General features: G+C 54.9%; 1 protein-coding gene across 2 annotated transcripts in view; it reads left to right on the top strand.

The window, feature by feature from the left end:
* The window catches only part of CHCHD6 (coiled-coil-helix-coiled-coil-helix domain containing 6), a 249476-nt gene extending 226960 nt beyond the window's left edge, over positions 1–22516 (top strand). For both annotated transcript variants that reach the window (XM_049641126.1, XM_049641128.1), the window contains 2 exons: positions 19595–19730; positions 22301–22516. In XM_049641126.1, coding sequence (XP_049497083.1) covers positions 19595–19730; positions 22301–22306 — 142 coding nt within the window. In that variant the 3' untranslated portion in view covers positions 22307–22516. The remainder of the gene's footprint in view (positions 1–19594; positions 19731–22300) is intronic.
* Positions 22517–24134: the final 1618 nt, after the last annotated feature.

The following is a 24134-nucleotide window of genomic DNA, read 5'->3' as shown; positions in this document are numbered from 1 at the left end:
TGTACATATGTACATACATGTAATAACACATAAGAAATAAACAGGCACTGCACTTAATACTTATGTGTAGATTTTGTGCCTCCACATTGTTTGAAATGTTTTTTCTTGTAGCGTCTTAAAATGGTCCGTGATAAAAAAAATATTCGATGAGTATATATCTTGACAGTTTTTCAAAATGAAAAACAGTTACGTTTTTTGATGGAAAAATAATACCTGACTATTGGAAAATAATCAAACAATGCAGGGCAATATAGAAGTTTTAGAACATCCAAAATCTCCCCATGCTTCTGTTCTGGTGACATCGCTGTGACTTCTAAGAACAGAGACCCACTCTTGCACATAAATAGGATCATGAGCTCTTGAGAACACCCCATTCCAGCACCTTCCATTTCTCCTCACCCACATGCCATGAACCTACCTCTGTGTCGTGCAGTGTAGTTTTAAATCTTCATTTTTTAAAATACTTGTTTATTTTTGAAAGAGAGAGACCACAAGCAGTGGAGGGGCAGACAGAGAGACAGAGAGAGGCAGGATCCAAAAGCAGGCTCCCCGCTGACAGAAATGTGAAATCATGACCTGAGCCAAAGTCATATGCTCAACCGACTGAGCCACCCAGATGCCCCTAGATCTTTATTTTTAATTACCATCTTCTTCTTCTTCTGTGTGTCATACCAGAACTAAAGTAACCAGTCTCTTATTGATGGATCCTCGGGTGTTTTCCTGTTTTTTCCCCGTGGTAATGACTACCATGACCCACAGCCTTTTCTGTCTTTGTGCCCTTGTTTAAATCCTTCTAGAGAGTGGTGCCTGGGTGATTCAGTTGGTTAAGCATCCGACTCTTGATTTTGGCTCAGGTCATGATCTTGCCATTCGTGGGATTGAGCCCTGCCTCTGGCTCTGTGCTGACAGTGTGGAGCCTTCTGGGATTCTCTCTCTCCCTCTTTCTATCTGTTCCTCCCCCAATCATGTGTGCATGCTCTCTCTCTCTCTCTCTCTCTCTCTCTCTCTCTCTCAAAATAAATAAATAAACATTTAACAATTTTTAAAAACTCTTTAAATCCTGCTGGAGATAATTATTGGGTCAAAAGATGCACACACAAAAACCTATATATTTATATATATTTATGTATAGACATTTTACTACCTGGTCTCCAGAGCAATGGAGGTTTTATACCAGTTTTCACTCTAGTGATGCTAGAGGATATATGTTCTCCTGAGACTTCGCAAGCACCGGATTATAGCAGTGTTTCTAAAAAACACTTTGCCAATCTCAAAACCAAAACCAAGCAAAGCCTCTCACTTTTAAAGCTCCTTGTGGGGTGCCTGGGTGGCTCAGTCAGTTGGGCTCAGGTCATGATCTCTCAGTTTGTGAGTTCAAGCCCCACGTAGGGCTCTGTGCTGACAGCTCAGAGCCTGGAACCTGCTTCAGATTCTCCCTCTTTCTCTGTCCCTCCCCTGCTCATGTTCTGTCTCTCATAAATGAATGAACATTTAAAAAAAATTAAAGTTCCTCCTGTCTTCAACTATTAGGTTAAACCCTTTTTTATATGTTACTGGCCATTTTTGTTCTTTTGTTGGGTGCTCATGTGTGGCCTTTGCCCATTTTCTCCCTATTATTCCTTCTTAAAAGGTCTCTGTCTGATAGTGTTAATAATCTTGTTCATTTTTGTTATTATGGCTGTTTTCCTGTTTAATATTCTGCCCTTCGAAAGCTGATTTGGGGATAGGGATCCCGTGTGTTTATTGTTCATTTTTCTATCTGTGACTTGCATTACAAAGGCCTTTCTCCCCCAATACCTATGTTTTTAGGACTAGTACCTCTAGGCTTTTATTCCTGTCATTAAATTGTTGCCCCAAATGACCCCCCCCCCGCCGTGATTTATTTATGTGTAAAATGTGAAGTACAGTCCACCTTTTTTCCCCCCCCAGATAGGGAGTCCTTTGTCCCATTCACTCTAATTTAAAATTCTGTCCAATCATATGCTAAAGTCCTTGGGTCTAGACTCTTTTGCAAGGCCAGTCCTGCACATTTTAAATATATTTAAAGCACATGATGCAGCACTGTTATTGAAAACAAATATCCAGCAGAACAAGTTCTTCTACCTTGATGATCTTTTTCCAGTTTGTTTTTTCAGATGAATTTAGAATCCTTTTGCCAAACTTCCCCTACCCCCCCCCCCCCCCCCCCCCCCCCCCCCCCCCGCCAACTAGGGGGAAAGGAAGAAAACAAGAAAGTCTGGTGGGGCGCTTTTTGGGGACAAGTACATCCTTTTGAATGCATTCAGCCCTCCCAAATCACCATCCTTATTGTGTCTGTTTTATTTTAAAATCATTGTAAACGATTGTTCTCAAGAACAGTACAAAGAATTCCTATGTCTCCTTAACCCAGTTTGCCCAACTGTTCACTCATTAGAGTTTGTGTCATTACTTTTCTCTCTAGATAACAATATTGCCTTCCTCTGACCTGGTGACCTGTTGGCCCCAAGTATCCTCGTCCTTCAGGTGCCCCCCAAGGACACATCCTCTGTGATCCCCCATACACCCCTTCCAATCAGGATGCTGCACCAACTCAGTCCCAGACCACATGCACACTCTGCCTGCTGCCCAGCTGCCCCTTTTTCTTTCTGGTCCAGGATCCCGCCCAGGGGTTTGTACTGCACCTACTTGTCACGTGTCGTCGGTGACCTTCAGCATGGAACATTTCCTTACTCTTTCCCTGTCATTCATGACCTCGGCGGTCTTAAATACAGGCCTTTTGTTCTGTAGGGTGACCCCAACCTGGGTCTACCTGGGATTTCCTCATGACCAGACTCAAGCTGTGCTTTCTTCACAGGAAGACCTCAAAATGGTGCTTCTCCTCCTGTCACTAGTGATGTTGACCTTGACTCAGTCACAGTGGCCTCTGCCTGGTCCCTCTGCTGCAAAGGCTGCACTTTTTTCCCTTTGTATTTGATCAGTATCTTGTGGGGAGATGCCCCATAGTACGCCAGTATCCAAGTCCTCATCAGACCCTGCAAACTTAGTTGCCAAAGACGACTCTCATCGGAATCAGCCACCACAGTAACAGTTGCCAAATGGTGATTATTTGTTTCCATTGTTTCTCCTACACTGATGAATTGACACTCTGTTAAAGGAAGTTTTCCCTTTTCCCCCACTTAGATACTCACTCACTTATTTGTTTATATTAGTGAAGAATCCAGGATTCACAATTACTCATTATGTTGTAATGAATATTCTTATTAACCTGATGCTCAAAACATCTTAGATTTGGCCCTTCAAACAGATTCTTCTGTCATTTCGACACATCTCTTCATTCTCTAAGCCTTTCTTGACTTTGTGGCACAAGGTGTTCCAGGACTGTTGTTCTTTCTCGGTCCTGGCCCTGGAATCAGCTACTTCTCTCAGGAGCCCTGTTGCTTTTACTGGAGAATGGTATTTAGAAACCAGGATGTGGGCACTGGGTGTGCCCATTCTTACTGGGGTGTCAGTGCTTCTGGGTGCTCTCAGTGGATAGAAGTAGGAATGCATGTATTATGCACAAGCCCCTGTAGGTATTTGTATGTATGTTAGTAAGTATACATACACATATGCATACACCTGTAAGATGTACTTACCCGTCTTTGTATATAAAGTTTGTGTTGATATCTCTAATTCCAGTACTTAGGGTTCTTCGTAGCCTCTCCATGTTTAGAGGTCCTTTCTCAGAGTGCAAGAGGCCAGGCTCCTGTTTTCCTAAACATGTATACTTCTTTGCTTGATCACTGAACTTTGTGCTCCGTTCTACCAACCTCCCAACCATTCTGGCTGCCTTTCTCCCCACCACCTCTGCGTCCCCACCCACTGCCCCAGTGGCACACTGCCACCACTATTGCCCAGTGACTCCTCCTCACCAGCCCCTTCCTCCAACTTCTGCTGGGTGGGCAAAGGAAGGCTGAAGGAAAAGGTGCCCATTGTTTGTTTTTTGAGAACAGCTGCAGTCCTTCAGCATCCTTGCAGTGATAGGAGTTAGGACACAGAGGCCTATATAGCCCCCCTCCCACCGCACCCCTCCCCCTTGCTTGTTTTGGCTTCCTCGCCCTGGATTAGCTTCTTTCCCAGGTCTCACCGGATTCCAGTAACCCAGAGCCAACTCTGTGTTCACACCAAAAGAAGTGAGCCCTGGCCCAAAGCCAAGAGGTGGTTTTAGAGAATGAGGCTACTGATTTTTCTGGATGCATGGAAAAACATACTGCCAACAATACCCTTCTTGTCCATGGCGACATTTGAGGTGCAGGGAAAGGTGACCCCTTGAGGGACCCCTTTGCCTCCTCTGCTGTCACTGGCAGACGTGGGGCCGCCATCCTTCTTGTCTCCCTCACAGTGAAGCAGGTCCAGTGTCTGGGGGTTCCTGCTCAGAATGCCCAGAGTTGGCCATAGGAGGCCCTCGTGATTATCTGTGCCATTTAGTTTCTGACTGTGCTTGAGGAGACCCTGGGGGGAGGGAAAGGACTAGCAGGGAGCACCCCCTATTAATCTGCATATTCACTGAGATGATGTGTAAGAGTTCAGCTGATAAAACATTTCTACTGTTTAAAGGACAACCGTGAAAAGAACTGTGTGCGAGTGGGTGAAGGAAATTAGGTTCCAAGTTATCACTTACCTTTACAGGTACTGCATGGCCTACCTGTGGGACTGTTCTGGAGGGGGAGGGGAGCAGGAGCGAGGAGGCCCCCCTGGTGGGCGGCACTTCCAGTGGTGGTAGGAGGGAGAATGTGGCCTGTGCAGGCTGAACATGAGGCAAGGCAAGAAAAGACCCGGAGGGTGTTTCTGAGGCCCAGGCCAGGTGTGTGGGGATAGAGGCGGCCGGTGACAGTAAGTAGCCCAGATGCATGTTGGGGGCTGGGGTGGGCTCAAGAATTCAGTTCGGGTTTCATGTGGAGGGGGAATACAGGAAACCAATGGGGAAAGGATTGGCCAGACCCTGAGGGGCACCTGCAGGGAAGGCCCCCAGGGAGGAGCAGGTGTGGCCAGAATGTTGCCCCAGGCTTGCTTACTGTCTGAGACTCACATGACAGGTCTAGGTTCAGTTCTCCCCTCCCTGTCCCTGTGTCACCTGTGGAGGGTCAGCCCTCTCACCAGAGCACACAACACTGCAAACCCTATTCGTACACTCAGGTGACAGGCTGAAGGGGAAAGTGCTGGCGTTCCCACATGGCACCCTACTTCTACTGGTGGCTGTGGAAGGTGGCCATGGCCAAGGCCTAGACAGGCAGGAACGCAATGTGTGGTCCCTCCAAGCCCCCAAAGGGAAGCTGTCTGGCTTGTTCATTTGCAGTCAGTGTCGAGCACCTGACCTCTACAAAGATGTCCTGGGGCCGCGCAGATCCCATTCACAGGGCCAGGACTCCAGCCTCAAAGAGCAGCGAGGGCCAGGCCCTTGGAAGGCTTCCCCCAAGCCTGTGGTGGTTAAGAAGGAGTCACTGAGGACAGGCGGGTGGCAAGCTGTGGCCCAGGCTGGACCTGAGGGAGGCTAGCAATGGAAAACAAACTGTGTTCGTGAGCCGCAAAGATGAGGGGACAGCCGGAAAGCGACGCAGCCTGGCCCAGGACAGGTACACACGTCTTTAAAGAAGTTCAGAATAGATGGTCCAGGGCCTGCCTGCCAGGTTACGGAGCACCAAGCCAGACCGGGCAGACATCTAGCAGGTCAGGAGGATATGGTCTCTGCCCCGAGAACCTAGGAGATGGAACTCCAGAGACTTCATTATTGATGCTCTGGCTGTCTCAACTGATTTATGGATTATCTGCTTCCCACTCAGCATTAGACGAGGACCTGTGCAAAGGTAATAAGCTGTGGTTCCTGCCCTAAGGCACTCCCAGCCCCATGGGGAGACAGCTCTGCACAGGTCTGACCACAGCTATTCAGCTCCCTCATGGGTGCTTGTCACAGGTGAGCAGGGCCACGGAACAGAGGCCACACTGGATTGGGAATGCTTTCTTCCAGGCAGAGGGGACGGGGGGGAAGAAGGGGGCAGACAGCATGCCGGCAGAGGACCTCGGTTGATATGGGCACCCACGCAAGCAGGAAGTGCACCATGGGTCTCCTGGGGATTAGTGGGTGCCCTGGCCGGGTCCCTGCAGAAGTGGTGTTTGTGTGGTGCCTTGAGGGACGAGGGTGTTCCAGAGAAGGAAGGGTGGGAGCCAAGGTACAGACTGGGGACACATGGCCCAGAGGGCATTCTCTCACCTCTTATGTATTTAGCACCTGCTGTATGCAGCACCAGCAAGGACTGGGAATAAATGAGCAATGAGAAGAGTTTACAGGCCAGAGAAGAAACAGAAGCATGTGCCATGACAGCTCTGCATCCTGTGGATCACGCGGGCAGGCTCCAGACAGGCTGCAGGTGGCACGGACACACAGTAGGCCCCCAACTGGTATTTATAGCACTGCTATTCCCACATAGAAGAACCTCAGTCTTCCTGATGGGCAGGGGGCTTTGTGGCAAATAGGGATGGGGCTGGGCCGTGCAGATGGATGGATCTGCCAGGCAGCCTGGTGACCAGGGACCTGATGTTGACAGCAGGGGTGTGGAGACAGAGTGAGTCATGTGTGCTCAGACCCAGAGGCCCAAGAGAACCAGCGTGTTCCAGAGACAGCAGCAGGCCCCCCATGTTAGAGAAGAGACGGTGGCCAAAGGGTGTTGCAAGAGTTCCCATAGGGAAGCAGGCAGATCATGGAGGGCTTTGGGCACCATAGGAAAGGCGCTGGATTCCATCAGTAGGAGCCGGGCTGGGGACTGGCTCACCGTCCAGGTACTTGTCTGTCACCCTGGGCAGAGTAGAAGGTGCAGCGGAGGGACTGGGGAAGGGCTTGGAAGCCAGCGTAGTCTTAGGACAGAGGACACAGAGAAGTGAGAACAGGTTCCCACGAGATTGGGAAGCCAGGGTAAGCAGGATGCCGCCCTCGACTTTTGTGGACCCAAGTGGGAGGCCCATTGGCCTCCAGGCCGCCTCTCTTTCCTCTGGTCCCCTCGACTCACCAGGCTGACCCCCTGCCAGTTTTTATAACTCTCTGATTATTGTTCCAGGTGTTTCTGCTCTGCTGTGTTAGGTGCTGCATGAGAGCCGCCCCACCCCCCCACCAGCACACACACACTGCCCTTGATAGTACATGCCTCCTAGAAACTGTGCCCAGGCTGATGCATGCATGGATGGATGATGGGTGTGCAGCCAGACAAGCAAACTCATGACAGCGACAGCTGTGACAAAGATAGAGTCGAGGGACTGGAGTGAAACCAAAAAGGGGATGGGGTGGGAAGGGGCCCGAGAAGAGGGGGTTCACATCCTTCAGCAACTAGTCAGGAAAACAAGCACTACATGTGCTCTGGGCATAGAGGGTTCCACGCAGGATCCAGAGGCTCATCAGCTTTGGAAGAAGATGTAGGAGGTCAGCACTACTGCTGGAGGTCAGAGGACAGCCTCGGAAGATCTCGACCTCAAGCAGGAGCTGTGGGGAAGCTTTGGAATTCTCGGGACTCTCCGAGAGACTCCACCGGGCCATCTCCACCTCCGTGGGCCGAGTGGGTGGTGCTAGGAGCTGGCCAGGAGCTGCTGTGGGTCCCCTACCCCCCCATCCCGCCACTGCAGGAGCTCTGCCTCTTCTCTGCTCTTGCAAATGCCACGTGGTTCCCCTGGTCAGTACACAGTAGCCTGGAACTCTTCTGGAAGGGGCTCAGGTCTCGGAATCAGGCAGGGCTGTGACTTGCCTGTGCTCTCTTAGGGTAATTGCAGTCAAATCTGTCTTCATCAGACTGAGGGTCTTCCTCGGCCAGTCGACCACCACCAGAGATGCCTACCGCCTCTTTGTGGCTGGCTCCCCTGGGCTCTGTGGTCAAAGACACTGTCTGGACCCCTCCGGTGGGCTCAGGGAGCCCATCTCCGTGGCGGCACCTCCCACAGGCCTGGCCTGCGAAAAATAGCCACCCCAGACGTTCCCAGGTGCTGGCATCCCCTCACCGCAGTGACTTGGGGACAGACTGCCAGGGACGGGTGAGCAGGCCACGCATCCTCCGTCCAGGCCCTGGGCCCCTTTCTCTGCAGCGCACCCTGTGCCGATGCAGCATGACAGCCTCCACCAGCTGTCCCAGCTGACTGGCGATCAGCACCCTCCCCTCCCTGGGTCCCATTCCTCCCTTCCTGGCGTGTCCCCACTTCACCCTGCAGTTCTGTGTGTGTCCCCTCCAGTGGCCGGTGGTAGTCTCATCTCCCAAGGGGCAAGGGCCATTGTGGGTCTGGAAGCAACCAGAAGTGGGGGGAGTCTTGACGTGACTCAGTGTTCCCCGGAAGGGGCCTGTCTCAGGGTCTTCAGGCAGCAGGAGGCTGACCTCCTCTCAAGGCTGTGCCATTAGGAGGGCACTGGTGGCTTAGGTGCCACAGGGAGGGGCTGGCCCTGCCTCTGGGCCTTATAGATGTAGGCAAGTGGGGGTCTCTGGGGGTAGGGCTGTGGCTTGGTCCCTTGAGGGTCTGGTGCACTGCAGGCCCTCGGCAAATAGTTGCTCCTTGACTGAAGGAAGTGCCGTTTGTTTACTGGGTCAGCCGGTGGGGTTTTGTGAGAGGAGAGAGAGGTGGGGGCGGTAGGGGCAGATGGCCAGTGAAGGCTGGTGGCTCTTGGACCCTTGTGTGAGGGGGATCTTGGTTCCCAGTGAAGCGTTGCTGTGAGGTTGGTCTGCGTAGGTTCTGGGAGCCTTGATCGTGGGTATGTACAGCAGGGCTGAGCACAGAGCTGGGAGGGCAGGCCTGGCCTCCCTTCCATGGGAATTCCTAGGCCTCCCCCTGGTGTTGGCAAGGAGGTGGGCTGGAGGGGCAGACCTGAGGGAGGGAGGGAGGTCAGCCAGGACACCTCTGAAGTTGCCCAGGGGCGAGGTAGCAAGGGCTCAGAGAGAGAGGTGTGGGAAGGGAGGGGCTGCTCAGGACCAGGGGTCCAAGGGGCTCTCCACCCACTCCCTGATGCCGTCTCCCCGTCTGGTGAGTGCCGGGCTGGCACAGGGTGTGTCCTGAAAGCCTCTGGCAACCCTGAGCGCCGACGACTGTGTATTCCGCCCCAGGCAGAAGCCCCACGCCAGGGCCATGGCCGCTGAAGGACCATGCTATGGGCCTCTCTCGTGGGCAGAAGTGGTGCCAGAAAGCTCTTCAGCCCCAGGTGGTCTTGATGTGGCCCTCCTCAGACACTGCGAGCCTGCTGGATCCTCCCTGATCGCAGACACCCAGAGGGCACCCTCCCATGTCCATCCCACACGTCCGGGGACTCAGGAGGGATCTCAGGGGGGAAGTGGGCACAAAGCCAGGCATGGCCCTTTCCCCACTGCTGTGTGTGTGTGTGTGTGTGTGTGTGTGTGTGTGTGTGTGTGTGTGAAGTGATGGTCCTGGGAAGAATCCTGTCACGGGCAGCCTCTCCTTCATGGACTGAAAGGCAGCCAGGGGCCAATTTGTGTTTCCTTTCCTCTTGGGAGCAGAGCTCTCCCTCGGCTCTCCGCGGAAGGGCCATCTTGCTAGGCCTGGCTCCCGGAAGAGCTGCCTCCCGCCTGAGGGATGGGGGCAGCTGGAGGCCAGCTTCGAGCAGCTGATAGTGATCCCGCGTGGCAGGCTGATCGATGGCAGGATCTTTGGGCTCCACTTCCCCGGGCTGAATGGCACATCGTCGATAGCAGCCGGTTAACCAGGTCCTTGGTCACCAGCTGGTCTCGTCAGCACCTCAGCCCCAGCCATGGTTAAAACAAAACCCTCTCCTGAACAGCTAGATTGGACCTGACGAAGATGAATGTCTAATTCACTTGGAATCTCCTTACTGCTGCCTGTAATAAAAAGCCTGCTCCATATATTCACCCCCTGCCGATGTTTCTCTGAAATTAAATATCAGGAGGACATATAATAGCCCAATTCCACACCAGGCCAATATTATCAGATTGATGTCAGCGGTGATAATGGAAGAAGGATAAGTTGATGAGATTTCATTTATTAAATAAGAGTACACAGAGGCTTGGGACTGCGCATGTGAGGACACTGCACGCGCTCAGGCCTAAGAGCCTGCTGGGTTTGTTCACGGGACCTTCCCTGCCAGCTTCCAGGTGGAGGTGACTCTGCTCAGATCACCCACGAAGGGAGATGCTGGCCCCGCCCTGCCCGAAGCTGGCTCCTCTGGTGGGGCTATTCCTTTCCTTTCCTTTCCTTTCTCCTTGCCACCTTTCCAGTTGACTCTGCTCTGTCATCAGCTTTGTGGAGCCTCGCATTCATCATCCCCCCACTTCTTCCTCCTGTGGGCGTGTCATGCCTTGTAGCCCTCCCCCCTCGCCAGCCCTCCCCCACTCCCTCCTTTGAGCCGCCAGCTTCCGGCTCCATTCCGCAACCCTGCCATCCCCGTAGTTTGGGGCAAGTGTCTGGTGTTTCATTTTGGACGCTTGGCTATTTCTTCTTTGGGAAGTTTTGGGAATTTTCCACAGGCAGAGTAGAGCTAAAATGGACACAGCTGTGGAGCCGAACACCCCAGGCTCTTAACCCTGGCTCCCTCTCACCACTGTGTGACCTTGGGCAAATCACCTCACCTCCCTGGTCCCATCTATGGAATGGGACAGCAACGCCCAGCTCGCAGGTTTGTGGTGGCTTTGCTTAGGACCTGGCACGCGGCGGGCCCTGGCAGGTATTGGTTTCAGAATGACCAGGACTGTAGGCCTGCCCAGATGTCATCTCAGAGGAAGCTGAATTTTCTACCTGTGCTGTTTACCGAGCTAGAAACCTACCCTTTGTCACCCCCCTCCCCACCCCCCCCCCCCCCCAAATAGCCTGATCCTCCACCCAGGAGCATGGGGAAGTGCTCTGCAGACCTGGTCATGAATTACGGCCTCTCTGCTTGTCAATTAGATGAAGCAAGGCAGAGGAGCCCGGTTCTCTGACTGGAGGTGACCTCACAGGGTGAGAGGCACTGTGCGGACCAGAGAGCCTGGCACTTGGTAGATACTCATCAGAGTGGGCTGCTGTGGTCCAGGAGCCGTCTGTTGCAGAGGAGCTCACGTTGCTCTTGGCTAGAAGGTAACTAGCGATTCACCTGCCTCCCACCAACTGCCCCCGCCGTTCGGCACTCCCAGCTCTGCCTCCGGAGACTAGGTCAGACCCTTTCCTACAGGACTGACCGCGTGCATTTCCTGGAGCTGCTGTGACAAAGAACCCAAATTGGGAGTCTTTAAACAGGACCAGCTTTTGTGCCTGTCTCCAGGCTTCCGGCACCGCCAGCAGGCCTTGGAGCTCCTTGGCTTGTAGGCACATCACTCCAGTCTGTGCCTCCGTCGTCACATGGCCTTCTTTCTCCCTGTGTGTCTGTGTCTCTCCTTATGGGGACACCAGCCATAATGGATTAGGGGTCCTCCCTATATCCCAGAATGACTGCATCCTAACTAACTATATCTGACACAACCCTGTTGCCAATTAATGTTGCATTCTGAGGTTCCTTCTGAGAAGGATGTGACTTCTGGCAGGAGGCCTTCCAATCCACTGGCCCACATGTGTGTACACAGAGTTCTCAGGAGCCCGTGACCCCCCATTCCGTCCACATTGTGTTCTCTAGACAGCATCCCGGTCTGCAAGTGACAGACACTCAATCCTAGCTAACTTAAGCCAAAGCTTGTGCTACAGGAAAGCTAAAACCAGTCCCTCGCTGTGAATCGAGAAATTCAGATGACGTGAGGGTCTGTTTCCCCCTGGGCCGTGGCCATGGCCATCCATGGCTGTTGGAGGCCCAGGGTTTTTTTTCTCCCTGCAGAGGCATAGTTTCAGCCCTGGACTTTTCACTCAACCCTGGTCCATGAGGCTGAGGGGCTCATGCTCGCCCAGGCTCAATCCTGTGCCCAAATCCCGCCTCCCTGGCCAGCGAGGGCCTGGACTGAAGTGGAGGGTGCTAGAAGCTGCAGTGGGTGCATCGCTTCATCCGTGTCATCTGAGGTGGCATCTGGGCAGGCCCCGTCACAGCTCTGGACCTGCCTTGGGGTCTCCAGCCCGTGTGGAGACAGACAGGTAAACGTGTCAGAATCCAGTAGGCATATCGAGGAAGTTCCTGCAGACAGGGAAGGCCACTAAAGGTTTGCCCCGTGGATGGGGGGAACAAGACCAGAGAGCAGTAATAGGCACAGAAAGGAGCCACGGGGTCCCCAAGCCATGTTCTGGGTACTTCCAACTGGTTCCCCTGTGTCCTGGGGGAAACGAGAGCAAGGCCGAGAGGCTGAGGCCTGAGACTGATACCCGCATTCAGCTTGTGAGGTGCTGGGGACACAGCCTGCCTTCTTAGGGCATTCAGGCTAGTGGCATGGTAATATCAACTGCACGGCTTAACACGGATGACAGATGGCGGTACCAGGGCACATGGGGGTTGCGCAAGGACCACGGGAACACAGTGAGCCAGCGGGCCTAGAGTAAGGCTCAAACCCGATTGCTGCCCCTGCTTATTACACGTGAAGCATGAGCAAGCTGCTGGGTCTCTCTGCGCCGCTGTTTCTTCATTTAAGATAAAGTAAGTAAACGGGCGCCTGGGGGGCTCAGTCGGTTGAGCGTCCGAATTCGGCTCAGCTCATGATCTCACGGTTCGTGGGTCCGAGCCCCCGCATCGGGCTCTGTGCTGACAGCTCAGAGCCTGGAGCCTGCTTCTGATTCTGTGTCTCCCGCTCTCTCTGCCCCTCCCCCGCTCGTGCTCTGTCTCTCTTTCTCTCTCTCAAAAGTAAATAAACATTTAACAAAAATTTAAAAAATAAGTAACGTTCCCACCTTATAAGGTTCTTCTGGTGATTAAATGAAATAATGATTAGCACAGATTCCTTTCCGGTAATCACCCAAGAAATGGGTTTTTAAACTGGCTTGGCGTTTTAGAAATCTGGGCTGCTTTGTGTTCTAGAAAAATCACCAATTGCAGTAGAGAAGATGGGCTGGAGGTAAGGAGGAGTTTAAGTAGTTTAAATAATGATGGGGACTAGGGACTGGATGAGGAGCTTCTGGGAGATAAAGCCTAGGGCAGCTTGGCGTGGTGGGAGGTGGGAGTGAGCTCTGGCAGGGGTGACTTTCCTTTCCTGGGCATCCAGCTAGTCTCGTCAGTGCTGATGCCGTCTCCCAAGGTAAGCGTGCAGGAGGAGGAGGGCGCAGGAGCAAGCAGCAGGCCCACTTGGGCCCTGTGACCTGCTGAGCTCTGGCATGGAGCGTGGCCTGTGAGCCGAGTGCTGTGGGGAGAGCAGGGGTCACGGATGGAGCTTCCAGGGAGCAGAGGGAGAGGGCCTCAGGGAATGAACGGTGTTGCTGGCCGTAGCAGGGCTATCGTGACCACCCTGAGTAAGACGAGCCTGATGAGGCTGACCTGGGGGCCAGGGGTGAGGGGTAGGAGGGGGAGCCCTGGGCAGTGCTTCTTGGAAAGGAGGGTGGGCTGAGAGGGACATAAGGGGCACAGGTGGTTTGGGTCTGAAATGGTGTTCAACTTCTTAGAAAAATGAGTGTATTGGTGGACAGAGTGGAATAGTGAAGGTGTAAGGGAGAAAGGCCAGTAGGAGAGGCTGCTCAGGCACTGGGGTTGAGCAGGAATTGCTGATGGAGGGCCCTGTGGAAAGGTGTGTGAAGCTGGCAGTGCCCTTGGGGCACTGATGGGCTATGTGACTCGAGGGGGTGGCATGGGGAGGGAAGCCGGTGGGGCAAAGAAGAGGCTGTGGGAGCTCAGGGAGACCCTCTAGAAGGATCATGATGGCCAACGAGAAGGCCTACGGGAGTCTGCTATGGGCACCGCTCAGAATTGGAGCAGGGGAGGGGTGGGGGAGGCAGGAGATGGGCAGGAAGGTAGGGCTTCTGTAAACAGGAGCCAGAGGCCCAATGCCACATCTGAGGGGGATGAAAAACCTCTGACCGTGGAGGGTGGTTGGGGGCAGGGAGAGCAGCAAGTGGCATCTAGATGTGCCCAGGTAAGAGTAGGTTAGGTCACCAGAAGTGGGAGAATGGGTTTCTGAGCTCTTTGGGATGGCGAATGGAGGCATCTTCGGTTTTCAGTTTGAATGGAGAAAGGCAGGGCTGGTTTACTTAGAGGCAAAAGGGATACATTAAGGAATGAAGGTGGGAAGAGATATTTACAACAAGGGTGAAGGTGGGGGAAACATCTAGAAAGAAAGCAGGGAGAAGTCTAGAACGAAGGCAGGGAGACATCTAGAATGAAAGTGGGAGAGATATCTAGAGTGAAGGTGGGAGGAATATCTAGAATGAGAGTAGGAGGAGATCAGTAGAGTGAAGGGAGATATTTGGAAAGACGGGGGGAGACATCTAGAATGGAGTCAGGAGAAGACATCTAGAACGAATCCAGGTTTTCCACCGAGGTGGGTGGCCGGAGGGATAGCCACTCACCAAGGCAGGAAACCAGGGAAGGGGAGTGCGTTCCTTGGTGCTAGATGGTGAATCCCATCAAGGAAATGGCGAGTCAGGGCAACCTGGGATGCCTGCAGCGAAGGCTCCAGGGGCCTGTTGGATTCAGAAGTCTTGAGCTCTTAGGGAAAACTGTGGAATAGACCTGGGGATTGGCAGTGGGTGGAGGAGAAGTTCTGGGTTTGGTAGGGGTGATTGATGGGCTAGCTCACAGGTTTGCAGGGCAGAGGTTAAGGAGTAAGGAACCTGTGTGCCCAGAGTGGGAAGGGAGGGGAGCAGGCGGCCCAGAGGTAGAGGGTTCCCAGTGTGTGGTGCCCGGTGGTGAGAGCCGCTCTGCTTCTCAGAGCTGGGCAGCGGTGGGGAGCACACAAGGGCCTTGTGGGCCTGACCGTGGTGCTGTGGGACGGGAGGGGGGCGGAGCGTGTTCTTATTCCTGGCTAATACTTTGCCTTTTTCTAACGTTCTTTTTCACTGCTCTTACGGAAACATGTTATTACCACCAAGGAGGTAGAACTCTGGTTCGTGGGCAGCATGGGGGGCGGGGGCTGCCTGATCCTGAATGCCCAGAGGTCATCGTGGCATTGTTGGCCTTTCTGAGGCCTTCACTCCCAGACATCTGTGTGGTGCCCCTGGTGATTGGTTGGTCCCACGGGCCTGTTGTCCGAGTGAACAGGGCAGGGCTTAGAGTCCATTGGTCTCTGCCTCCTGCTCATTATGCGCCCTGCCTGTGGCCATCGCGCCAGCCCTCAGGGCAGGGAGGGTGTGGAAGCCCTTTGTGCAGAGGAAGCAACGTTCAGCCTGTTTCCTCAGTGTTTGGGACACTGGGGTTGAAGACTGACCCCCACGTGCTGAGTCTATGGCAGGTCTGCACAGTGGGGGGCCCTCTTCCCCATCTGACCCCTGACCACACAGTGGGAAATGGTACAGCCAGAGCCTGGTCCCGGGTTTGGGGCAAAAGCTGTGTTCTCCCCACTGGTCTACAGGCTGCCACGCTCATGGGTCTGCTGGATCCTTGGAGAAGATGCACTGTGATTGGTACCTCGAGATTCCTGGGGAGGGGCGCCTGGGTGGCTCAGCTGGTTAAGCATCTGACTCTTGATTTTGGCTTAGGTCATGATCTCACAGTTGTGGAGCCTGCTTAAGATTTTCTCTCTCCCTCTCCTTCTCCCCTTCCCCTGCTTGAGAGCACGGTCTCTTGCTCTCTCTCAAAAAACAAAAAAGAGAAGAAGAAGAAAGAAAAGAGAAGAGAAGAAAAGAAAAAGATTGCTGGGGAAATAGGCACCAGCAAGATCTGGACAAGATCTGAGCAAGGTCTGGAAGACACTAGAGCTTAGGTTACAGGGAGAGGGACATGTTCAGACAAGGCCCCACCTTCGAGCCAACATCTAGAGTCCCAGCCCCAAAGCCTCCTGTCTTCACTCTTTACCAAGTGCCACCAGTAACACCGGCCTCTCTTCCTCAGCTCTCCTCCCTCCCCAGCCTTACCCCTGCCCCACTGACAGCCAGGCTGCTGGTGTGAGCGGCCCTTCACGACACACACTGTCATGCACATGCCTGTCGAGCCTTCGTTAGCCCAGGGCAGGCAGTGTTCCAGTTTACAGCTGAGGAAAGTAAGGGCCAGAGAGGAGAGCTGCCTTCCTTAGCAATGCACTCTTAGCCTTCTGCCCTGGGTGATGTTAACCCCTTCAAAGCCACGTGGACCATTAGATCTAAATGTGCAAAGGGCATACTTGTGGCAGTGAACACCTCTTAGGGCAGCTGGACTTCTCTCAATCCCTGGAAAGTTGTGGATACATTTTTTATGCATTCGAAAAGCAGCTGTTTATAAGCTTGAATGTTTCTCAGCCTCTGTGCTGATTTGTATGCAGTGTAAATAGAGTTGGTGTGGCCCAGGGCAGGGTGGGGCTGTGCTTGGATAGAATGCAGCGGATTTCATGAATGGTTGGACCCCAGGCCCTGCACCACCTTGCTTCAGAGAGAGCCTTTTATTGGGAGAGCTGTGCTCTCCCTGTCCGCCTTCCCATTCAGAGCCATTTTGTAGGCAAACGGGTGAAATTTCTTCCAGTTGACATTTGCCTGCTATCCTGTCTCCTCATATTGTTCCTGATAAGTCCCAGAGGAGAGAAGCCTCTGCAGTTGCAGAGGTGATCCTGGTTTCGAGGCGATGGATTTCTCTGTGGCCCACTTTCTCCTGAACTTGAAGCCTACTGGGGGTTCTGTGATGTTTGCCCTCAAAATGCACGGGGGCCTCCATCCAGGGACCTGAAACCGAAGGAAGCGGGGGCAGAAGGAGAGGGACAAGATAGGAGACAACCGCTCTACCCTTTTACAGCCTGCAGAGTGAAAGCCAGTGTCCCTATGGCAGATCTGGAGAGGGTGAGGCCTCATGGGGTCGGTGCTGTGGCTCCAGGACAGCTCGGCCCAACCAGCCAGCCCGGGTCGCTCTGACCCCACCTGTCTTGTTTCCCCATAGACCTGGAGGCCTCATACAGCCTTACAGCTACACCTCTGCCTCTACTCAGCCCGGTGCTTCCCCCAACTACAGATGCCCCCCGAGTACCTGCCGGCCAGTTGGGCTGCAGCTGGGAACACGCACTCACGGGCTCACATCATGGGGGGTGCTGCCTCAGGGGGTCCAAAAGCGGTATGATAAAGCCTGTGCCTTCGGGAGCTACAGCAACAGAGACACCAGGAAGGAGCCACAAAAAAGATGTGGTCTCATGGGCTTCACCCTGCCAAGGGCAGGTCTGGAATGGGGAAGGAATAAGCTGTGTTCCCCCAGGACGGAGAACAAGAGAGTAAAACAAAGAAGGGAAGATAGTTGAGATGGAGGGCACAAAGCAAAGCTCTGTGTGTTCCCGGCATCCTAAGGGAGAACATCAGAACAATTGGGAGCGAAGCAATTAGCATAGTTGTAGAGAGAATTTGCCCAAGATGAAATGTCCAGCAAAAGGCTGAAAATCCATTTTATTTTTTTAATATATATTTTTTAAATTTTTTTGTCGGGGGGGAGAGAGAGAGAGAGAGAGACAGATCGTGAGCGGGGGAGGGGCAGAGAGAGGTGGAGACACAGAATCCGAAGCAGGCTCCAGGCTCTGAGCTGTCAGCACAGAGCCTGACACGGGGCTCGAACCCACGGACCGTGAGATCATGACCTGAGCCAAATTGGGACACTCAACCGACTGAGCCACCCAGACGCCCCTGAAAATCCATTTTAAGAGGCCCACAATGTCAAAGTTTTAAATACAAGCATGGAGAGACCTTTGGCAAGAATTGGGAAGAGGCAGCTGGTCGCCCCACTGTGCCCCAGTTGTGGGCGGTGGCGGACAGAATCCAGTGGCAGGGGTCCCAGGGTCCCAAGAGGAAAGAGCTGAATCCTAGGAGCCCATCTTACTGCCCTGTGTGACGATGGGAGGCTAGTGCTGAGACAAGACCCTGTGTGTCCTCAGTAGGAAATCCCTAAGATCTCGTCCAAGCCATGGACACGAACCGGGGCGGTGATATCAAGGACTGGAATGGAATGGCGGTAGAGGGCCGGCCTCGGCTCTATGCCTGCATCCTCAGAACCCAATGGAACTGCACATTGTTGGGGCAGAGCCAGGCCAGCACGGCCTCCTGAGCTGTCCCCTCTGCTCCCCCCCCCCCCCCCCCCCCATCCCCACCCCAGGAACGGGCGAGCTGCTTCTCCCATCACATAATCACATCATGTGCGTGAGACGGCAGGCCCGAGGATGATAGCCAACACACGGGGACGGTGCAGGGGAAGGCAGGGGCACCCGGGCCCGGTGTGGCATCGTTGGTGGCACAGCGGTAGCGAAAGTGCCACCTCCCGGCTGGTAAAGCGAGACCGTTCAATACTGAGTGTCTGACCTGCTAAGCCACTGAGCATTCATTGCACTGCTTGCTGTTCTTTACCGACGAACTCGGTTTGTTTGAGTTCTCTTAAAATAATAATGGTGCTGCCCCGTTCCATACCCACTGCATGGCTGGATTTCTAAAATATTGAGACACCGGGCCGGGAGAATTATTAACCTGCAAGTCTCCCTGCCGGGTGACGGGGGCAGAGCTGTGTCAAGCGCCAGAGTGATCCTCTCACTGCTGAGAGCCTTGAAGAGGGGCTTTCTGCATTTTTACAACTCCCGTCAAGTGCCCTGGCCACAGGTGGTGTTTATGCCGAAAGGCCACGTCAGGTGCCTTCTACGGTTCCTTCTACGGCAGCAAAGGTTCCGGCGTGGACCTGGCCTGAAAACCATCTGTGAAAACAGTGCAGCCAAACCCTCGTAAATATCTGCCCCCTTCCCCCTTCTCAGCGGGTGACCTTGGGCAGGTTACTTCATCCTCTGTACCTCGGTTTCCTGACTTGTAGCAGGAGGTGAGAGATCACAGCTCGTACTGCACAGAGGTGTTACGAGGATGAGTAGGGTGGTGCCTGGCGTGCATCGTGAGTGTGTGTGTGCACGTGAGTGAGACCTTGCATGCGCGTGTGCCTGCCGGAGAGAGACGGGAGGGAGAGGGGGCGATAGAAGGCGTCGGGAAGGAGACAGACTGGTCAGAGCGGCCCAGGGATGCCACTGATCCACTTCAGGACAATCTCTATTTCCCTTGGTTTTTGTTTCATATTTGAGAAAAGAAAACAGACTCATTTTTTGGTAGGTTCTGAACCTTCTCTGATAAAGAAAGAAAAAAGAAGAAAGGGTCCCCCCAAACGCTGCAGAGGTTATCTCCAGGAAGTGAGGTTCTAAAAATGTTATGTATGTTTTTAGACACTTCTGTGGTTTTTCCCGTTCTCTTCATTGCGCATATATTAGTTCTGAGATCAGATTAACCACCTCTGTATGAGAAAGCTGCATTGTGTGCAATGGCACAGTCACAGTCAGGTGTGCCCGTTAGGCAGGAAGAGCCCTACGAGGCAGCGAGTGGGGGTGGGCACGGGGGTCTTCCAACTGGCCGCCTTGGCCCCTCTCCTGCGGGGCTGGAGCCCTTGTGGAGCCCGCAGCCCCAGCCCGGTCCCCTCGGCGTCTGCCACTGCGGACAGCCCTTGACCCCCTGTGTTCTCTGGTTCTCTCTGAGGAGTAACCCGATGCTGATGGCTGCCGGGTGCCCAGCCGGTGGTGCTGAGTGAGGGAGCGGATCCCCTCCGTGCCCACTGGGGCCGAACCCCAGGCCCAGCTGCTCTCTGTCCCTGCAGGCCCCGCCGGACGGAGCCTGTGTGCTCAGGGCTGCAGGCCCAGATCCTCCGCTGCTACCGTGACCACCTACAAGAAGTACTCCTGTGCTCGGACCTGGTCAAGGCTTACCAGCACTGCGTGAGCGCTGCCCACAAGGTAAGGCCTCGCCCTGCGCCTGGCCTGGGCTGCTGGGCGCATGGGGGCAGGGTGCCAACGCCAGACTCTTTCGGCCCGTCTTTGCGAAGTCAGACATGCTGACCTCGAGGCCTCTGCCTTGTGCACAGGGACGGACTCGGGAACTTTGATTTCCTCTGCCACTTCCTGGTTCGGACGTTATTTCTAGCTGATCCCATGACTGCCCTCGGATAGCCGGGTTAGGAAAAGAGGGCCCAGGGGCCCTGGACCCCACTAGGCTAGGTCTGGGAGTGGCTCTGAGTAAGCTCTGGGTCCGGGAGCAGGTCTGGGAGCAGCTCTGGGTCCCACCACCTAGTAAAGGGCATGCCTGTGCCACCCACTTCTTACCTTTGAGCAGTTGGGAGTAGGAGCTCACGGGAGGGCCCATGGTGCAGGATCGGGGTCACGGAAAGGGCAGGGGCAGTTCTGGGAAGGAGAAGAGCCTCTGGGTTCAGGGAGGTAGAAAAGTTAGGTGCAGCCTGCCCGACAGGATGAGGGAGTGAAGGGTACCTCTCGGCCCACCCTTCTGTGCGGGTCTGAAGGGGGTCACGGTGGTCCCAGGTCTTCTACACCCCCCAGCCCTCCTGCACGGCAGCGGTGAGGTGTCCTGGATGTGTGAGGATGGCAGCGGGCCCCCCCTGAGAGCTGGCCCCAAGGTCTTGCCCTCTTCCCCTAACCCTCCCAGCCAGCTCCCGACCCTGTCCTCCCACCTCCCCCCATTGCCATTCCTCTTCTAGACAATTCCATTGCCCTTCCCAAGCCCAGCAGTAACTGCCCCAGGCTGGACCCGGGCCCTCCCTGGCGTTCACTTAGGGGCGCCTGACTTGGACCTCCCCAGAGGGCCGGCATGTTTGCTTAGACGGGCTGTAGCATGGGGCTTTCTTCCTGTGGAAGAGCCCCTTGTGCCCGGTAGGAGACAAACTGCTGTGGGTACTGGTGGCAGGAAGGCTGAGGTCGGAGGTCCGGTCTGGCTAGGTCCGGCGGAGTGTCTCTCCTGCTCAAAAGCGCGGCCTCGCCAGAGCCCTCCTCACTCTTCTGTCAGCTCGGGCCCCGTGTGGCGCAGTGTGCGCGTCTGGGCTCTGAGGCCCAGCCGCAGCGTCCGCTGCCCAGAGTGGGCTCTGGGACAGCCCGGGGCCCAGCAGCAGCTCCGCGCGGCACCAGGCGTGAAGCCTGCTCAGGAGATCACGTTTCCTCCCCGCCGTAGAGCGTGCAAAGCTGTTTGCTCAATTTCAAGTTGAGCAGCAAAGACCCTGCCGATGGTCCCTGCAGCACGGAGCGGAGCTGGGCCAGTGGCCCTGCACCACGAAACGTGGGCCATGGGAACAGGTGGCCCTCTTGGGCCCCTTCACTTCTACCAAGGTGTTTGTGAAGGCGAGCACGAGAACCCTTGCCCAGGTGGGATCGGAGGACCATGGCACGGGCTTGCACACCGTGCACCTAACTTTCTACTGAGGGAGAGGCCTAGGGTCCTGCTGTGGCCTCCTTGATTCCCCGCAGAGCCCTCTGGCCCCCCCCCGGCCCCCCGACTACCCTCCATCTTTCCCTTTGGGCCCCACGGTCACAGAATTTTCCACCCCGCCCCCAGCAGAATGTATCTTTAACAAACACATCTCACCAATATATCTTCATTGCACTGAGGCAAAAATGTGATTACGAAGGAAGACAGATTGCATTTATCTCCAGTGTGTTCTCTGTAGCTCTAGCACGCCTGAGAGAGGCTCTGGGGCACTGCCAGGCCTGGCTCCCTCCTCCCCGGCCCCCACCCCCTGGCGTTATTAAAGCCTAAATTGGAGCCCAGGCAACTGGCAGCAGCGGAGGCCGGCCCTGCTCTGACTGCGCGGCATGCACAGCGTTCCTTCGGGAGAAGCATGTTCCACCGACTCCTGAGGCCCTCGGTGCCCACAGCGTACCCTGTTGCTGCCCTCTGCCCACCTCTGCCCACCTCTGGTGGAGCCGAGATGGGGCCGGGGGGATCTCTGATAGCACCAGCTGGCAGGAGCCCTCATCTCTGGCAGGCAGGGAGTGGGTATCAGAGGCCCACCACCCGGAGGTGCCTCCCCAGAGCTCCTGCCGGCACCTGCGTGGTCCCTTCCAAGCCCGGGGATGTGTGTGTGCATGTGGATGTGGGCAGTGCCTTGGAGGCAGGTTCCAGCAAGACGCAGCCTGATGGTGAAGGCTCTCACACAGCAGAGCCCGCTCTCTGACTGGTTTCACTTAGAAAACTCAGAGTGGTTAGGTAAGAAGGCAGGGGAGACCTTGGCGGGGTGAAGCAGCCTGGGGCTGGGGCCTGCCTGCCTGTCTGTAAGGGCGGTCAGATGAGCGCAGGCTCCTTGTTAATGGGCCACCGGAGGCATGTGCTGGGTGGGCATGGAGGCGAAGAGGCACAGTCCCAGCTTGCAGGGACCAGCTGGGGGCCACCCTTTCCATCGAACAGTCACACTCATGGGGCATCCCGAGGGCTGGGGGCCCTCTTAGAGCCAAGGCTCTGGGGATGTGCGGGGTTCCCAAAAGAAGAGGGCCATGACTGAACTGTGACCTGTTCTCCTTTGCAGGGTTGAGGAGCAGGCCTCCATCCTGGCCCTGGTGGTGACTTGGAGCTCTGAAGAAGGAACCAGTGATGGGACCACAGTCCGCAGACCCCTGGGCCACAGCCATTTTCTCCTGGGTGCCTATGGATGTCTCTGTGCTTGGGGCTGCCGTGTGTTTGGGAAGTAGAGGATGTGCTACTGTCCGAAAACAAATAAAGCAAATGTCTTTGTTTTCAGTCATTCTCTCGGCTGGCACACAGCTGCTGCTGCCTCCTCTCTGTCCATACCTGTGCTGGACCACGGCGATGCAGGCTGAATGAAACAGGCTGTTCCCCCTTGGGGAGCACCCAGCCTAGCAGGGGAGACAGATGTGGAAGCCCCCAATTATGCTGCAGCAGCAAAAGGCCGCCCAGAAGCAGGTATGAGATGAAATGAGGGGAAATGCAGTTCTTTCTGGGGATGGAGTGGAAAGAGCAGGCCAGCTTCCTGACAGAGGCTCTGTCTGAACTCCAATGTAGAAGCTGAATGGATGACCGCTGGGCAAGCCAGAGGCTGGGTGAGTGGGACCCCAGATGCAGGGCTCAGGGAGCCCAGAGCTGGGCTTTGCAGAAAGCAGATCGGGGGCTGGGTGGGATAGGGGGATGCCAGGCCACGAGGTTAGGGCTGAGTGACACCTCTGTGGCTCTCGGGGGAGGGTGGGCTCAAGTGGGGCAGGACTGAGTGCCAAGGAGAGCCCTGCAGGCACTTGAGGGCATGATAAGTGGGAGGCTGGTGGGCCAGGTCGGGGGACAGACCGAGGCGAGGCTTAGCAGCCAAGATTAGCGTGCCTCTGGATTTGAGTGGTATAGGGGAGGATCAAGGATGATTTCTAGACCTCTGGCTTGGGTGCTGGTGATTCTGGGGACTGCAATGAAGGACACAGGGATTGAGAAGTGCAGAGGACAATGATGTTTGGGACGTGCTCTGCTTAGTTAGGGTCCACACACTGGTCTGCCGGTCCTTGGCTTTTGGCGGGATCCCAGCTGAGGTGTCTTGACCACACCAGGGCTGCACCGAGCCTGGCCCAGGGCTGTGTGAGGGACGCAGCAGGAGCCTGAGATGGGGCTTCTGATTCACCAGCTGCTCTTGCTGGTGACCTTGGATTTCCTGTGAAAGTTCCTTTGGAGAGCCCCTCGCCATCTGGAGCTGAGAGCCTGCATCTCGACTCTGGCTTTGCAGCCCAGGCATCTCTGCTCATCCCCGAACTCTCACACACAAAGCTCAAGTGGGGGTTGAGGCTCGGCAGTGTCCAGCTGTCCGGGCAGGTAACACAAGGCAGCTTTATTCGGCCAAGCTACATATTGGCTGAGAGGAAAAGAGCTTTGGGAGATGCCCTGTCTCCATGTTCTGGGTCAGCTTGCCAAAACACACAAGGAGGCATTCGGGGTGCATACAGAGGTGAGCAGCCCTGGTGGGTGGCAGGGTGCCCTGGCCTGAGCCTCCTCCCGGCCTCCCCCAGCAGCCCAAGAAGCCACTGGCCCTTTGTCAGGCCAGCACGGTGGGGTCACAGGTAACCTGGATTATTGAGCTTAAGCGAAATCGGAGCCATCCTTCAGCTGGAAGTTGCTGAGGCCCTTTCAGGACTCCCTCAGAAGCCTCTGGTGTCCAGGGCTTTGTCCCACTTCCCAATCTGCCAGGAATCTCTCTCAGACTCTACTTTTCTACCCGGGAGTCCGTCGAGGGCAGCTGTGTGTGTGCCTCTCCATCTGGGCGTGTATGTGTGTGCATAGGTGCCTTTGTGCATGCCCATGTGGATGCGTATATATATAGATAGATACCTTTGTGTGTGTGTACCTATGCATCTCTGCATGTGTATAGA

The sequence above is a fragment of the Panthera uncia genome, chromosome A2 (genome assembly GCF_023721935.1).
Source record: "Panthera uncia isolate 11264 chromosome A2, Puncia_PCG_1.0, whole genome shotgun sequence".
NCBI lineage: Eukaryota > Metazoa > Chordata > Mammalia > Carnivora > Felidae > Panthera > Panthera uncia.
Note: the sequence above shows the minus strand (reverse complement) of the source record. Positions and strands in the feature narration are given on the sequence as shown.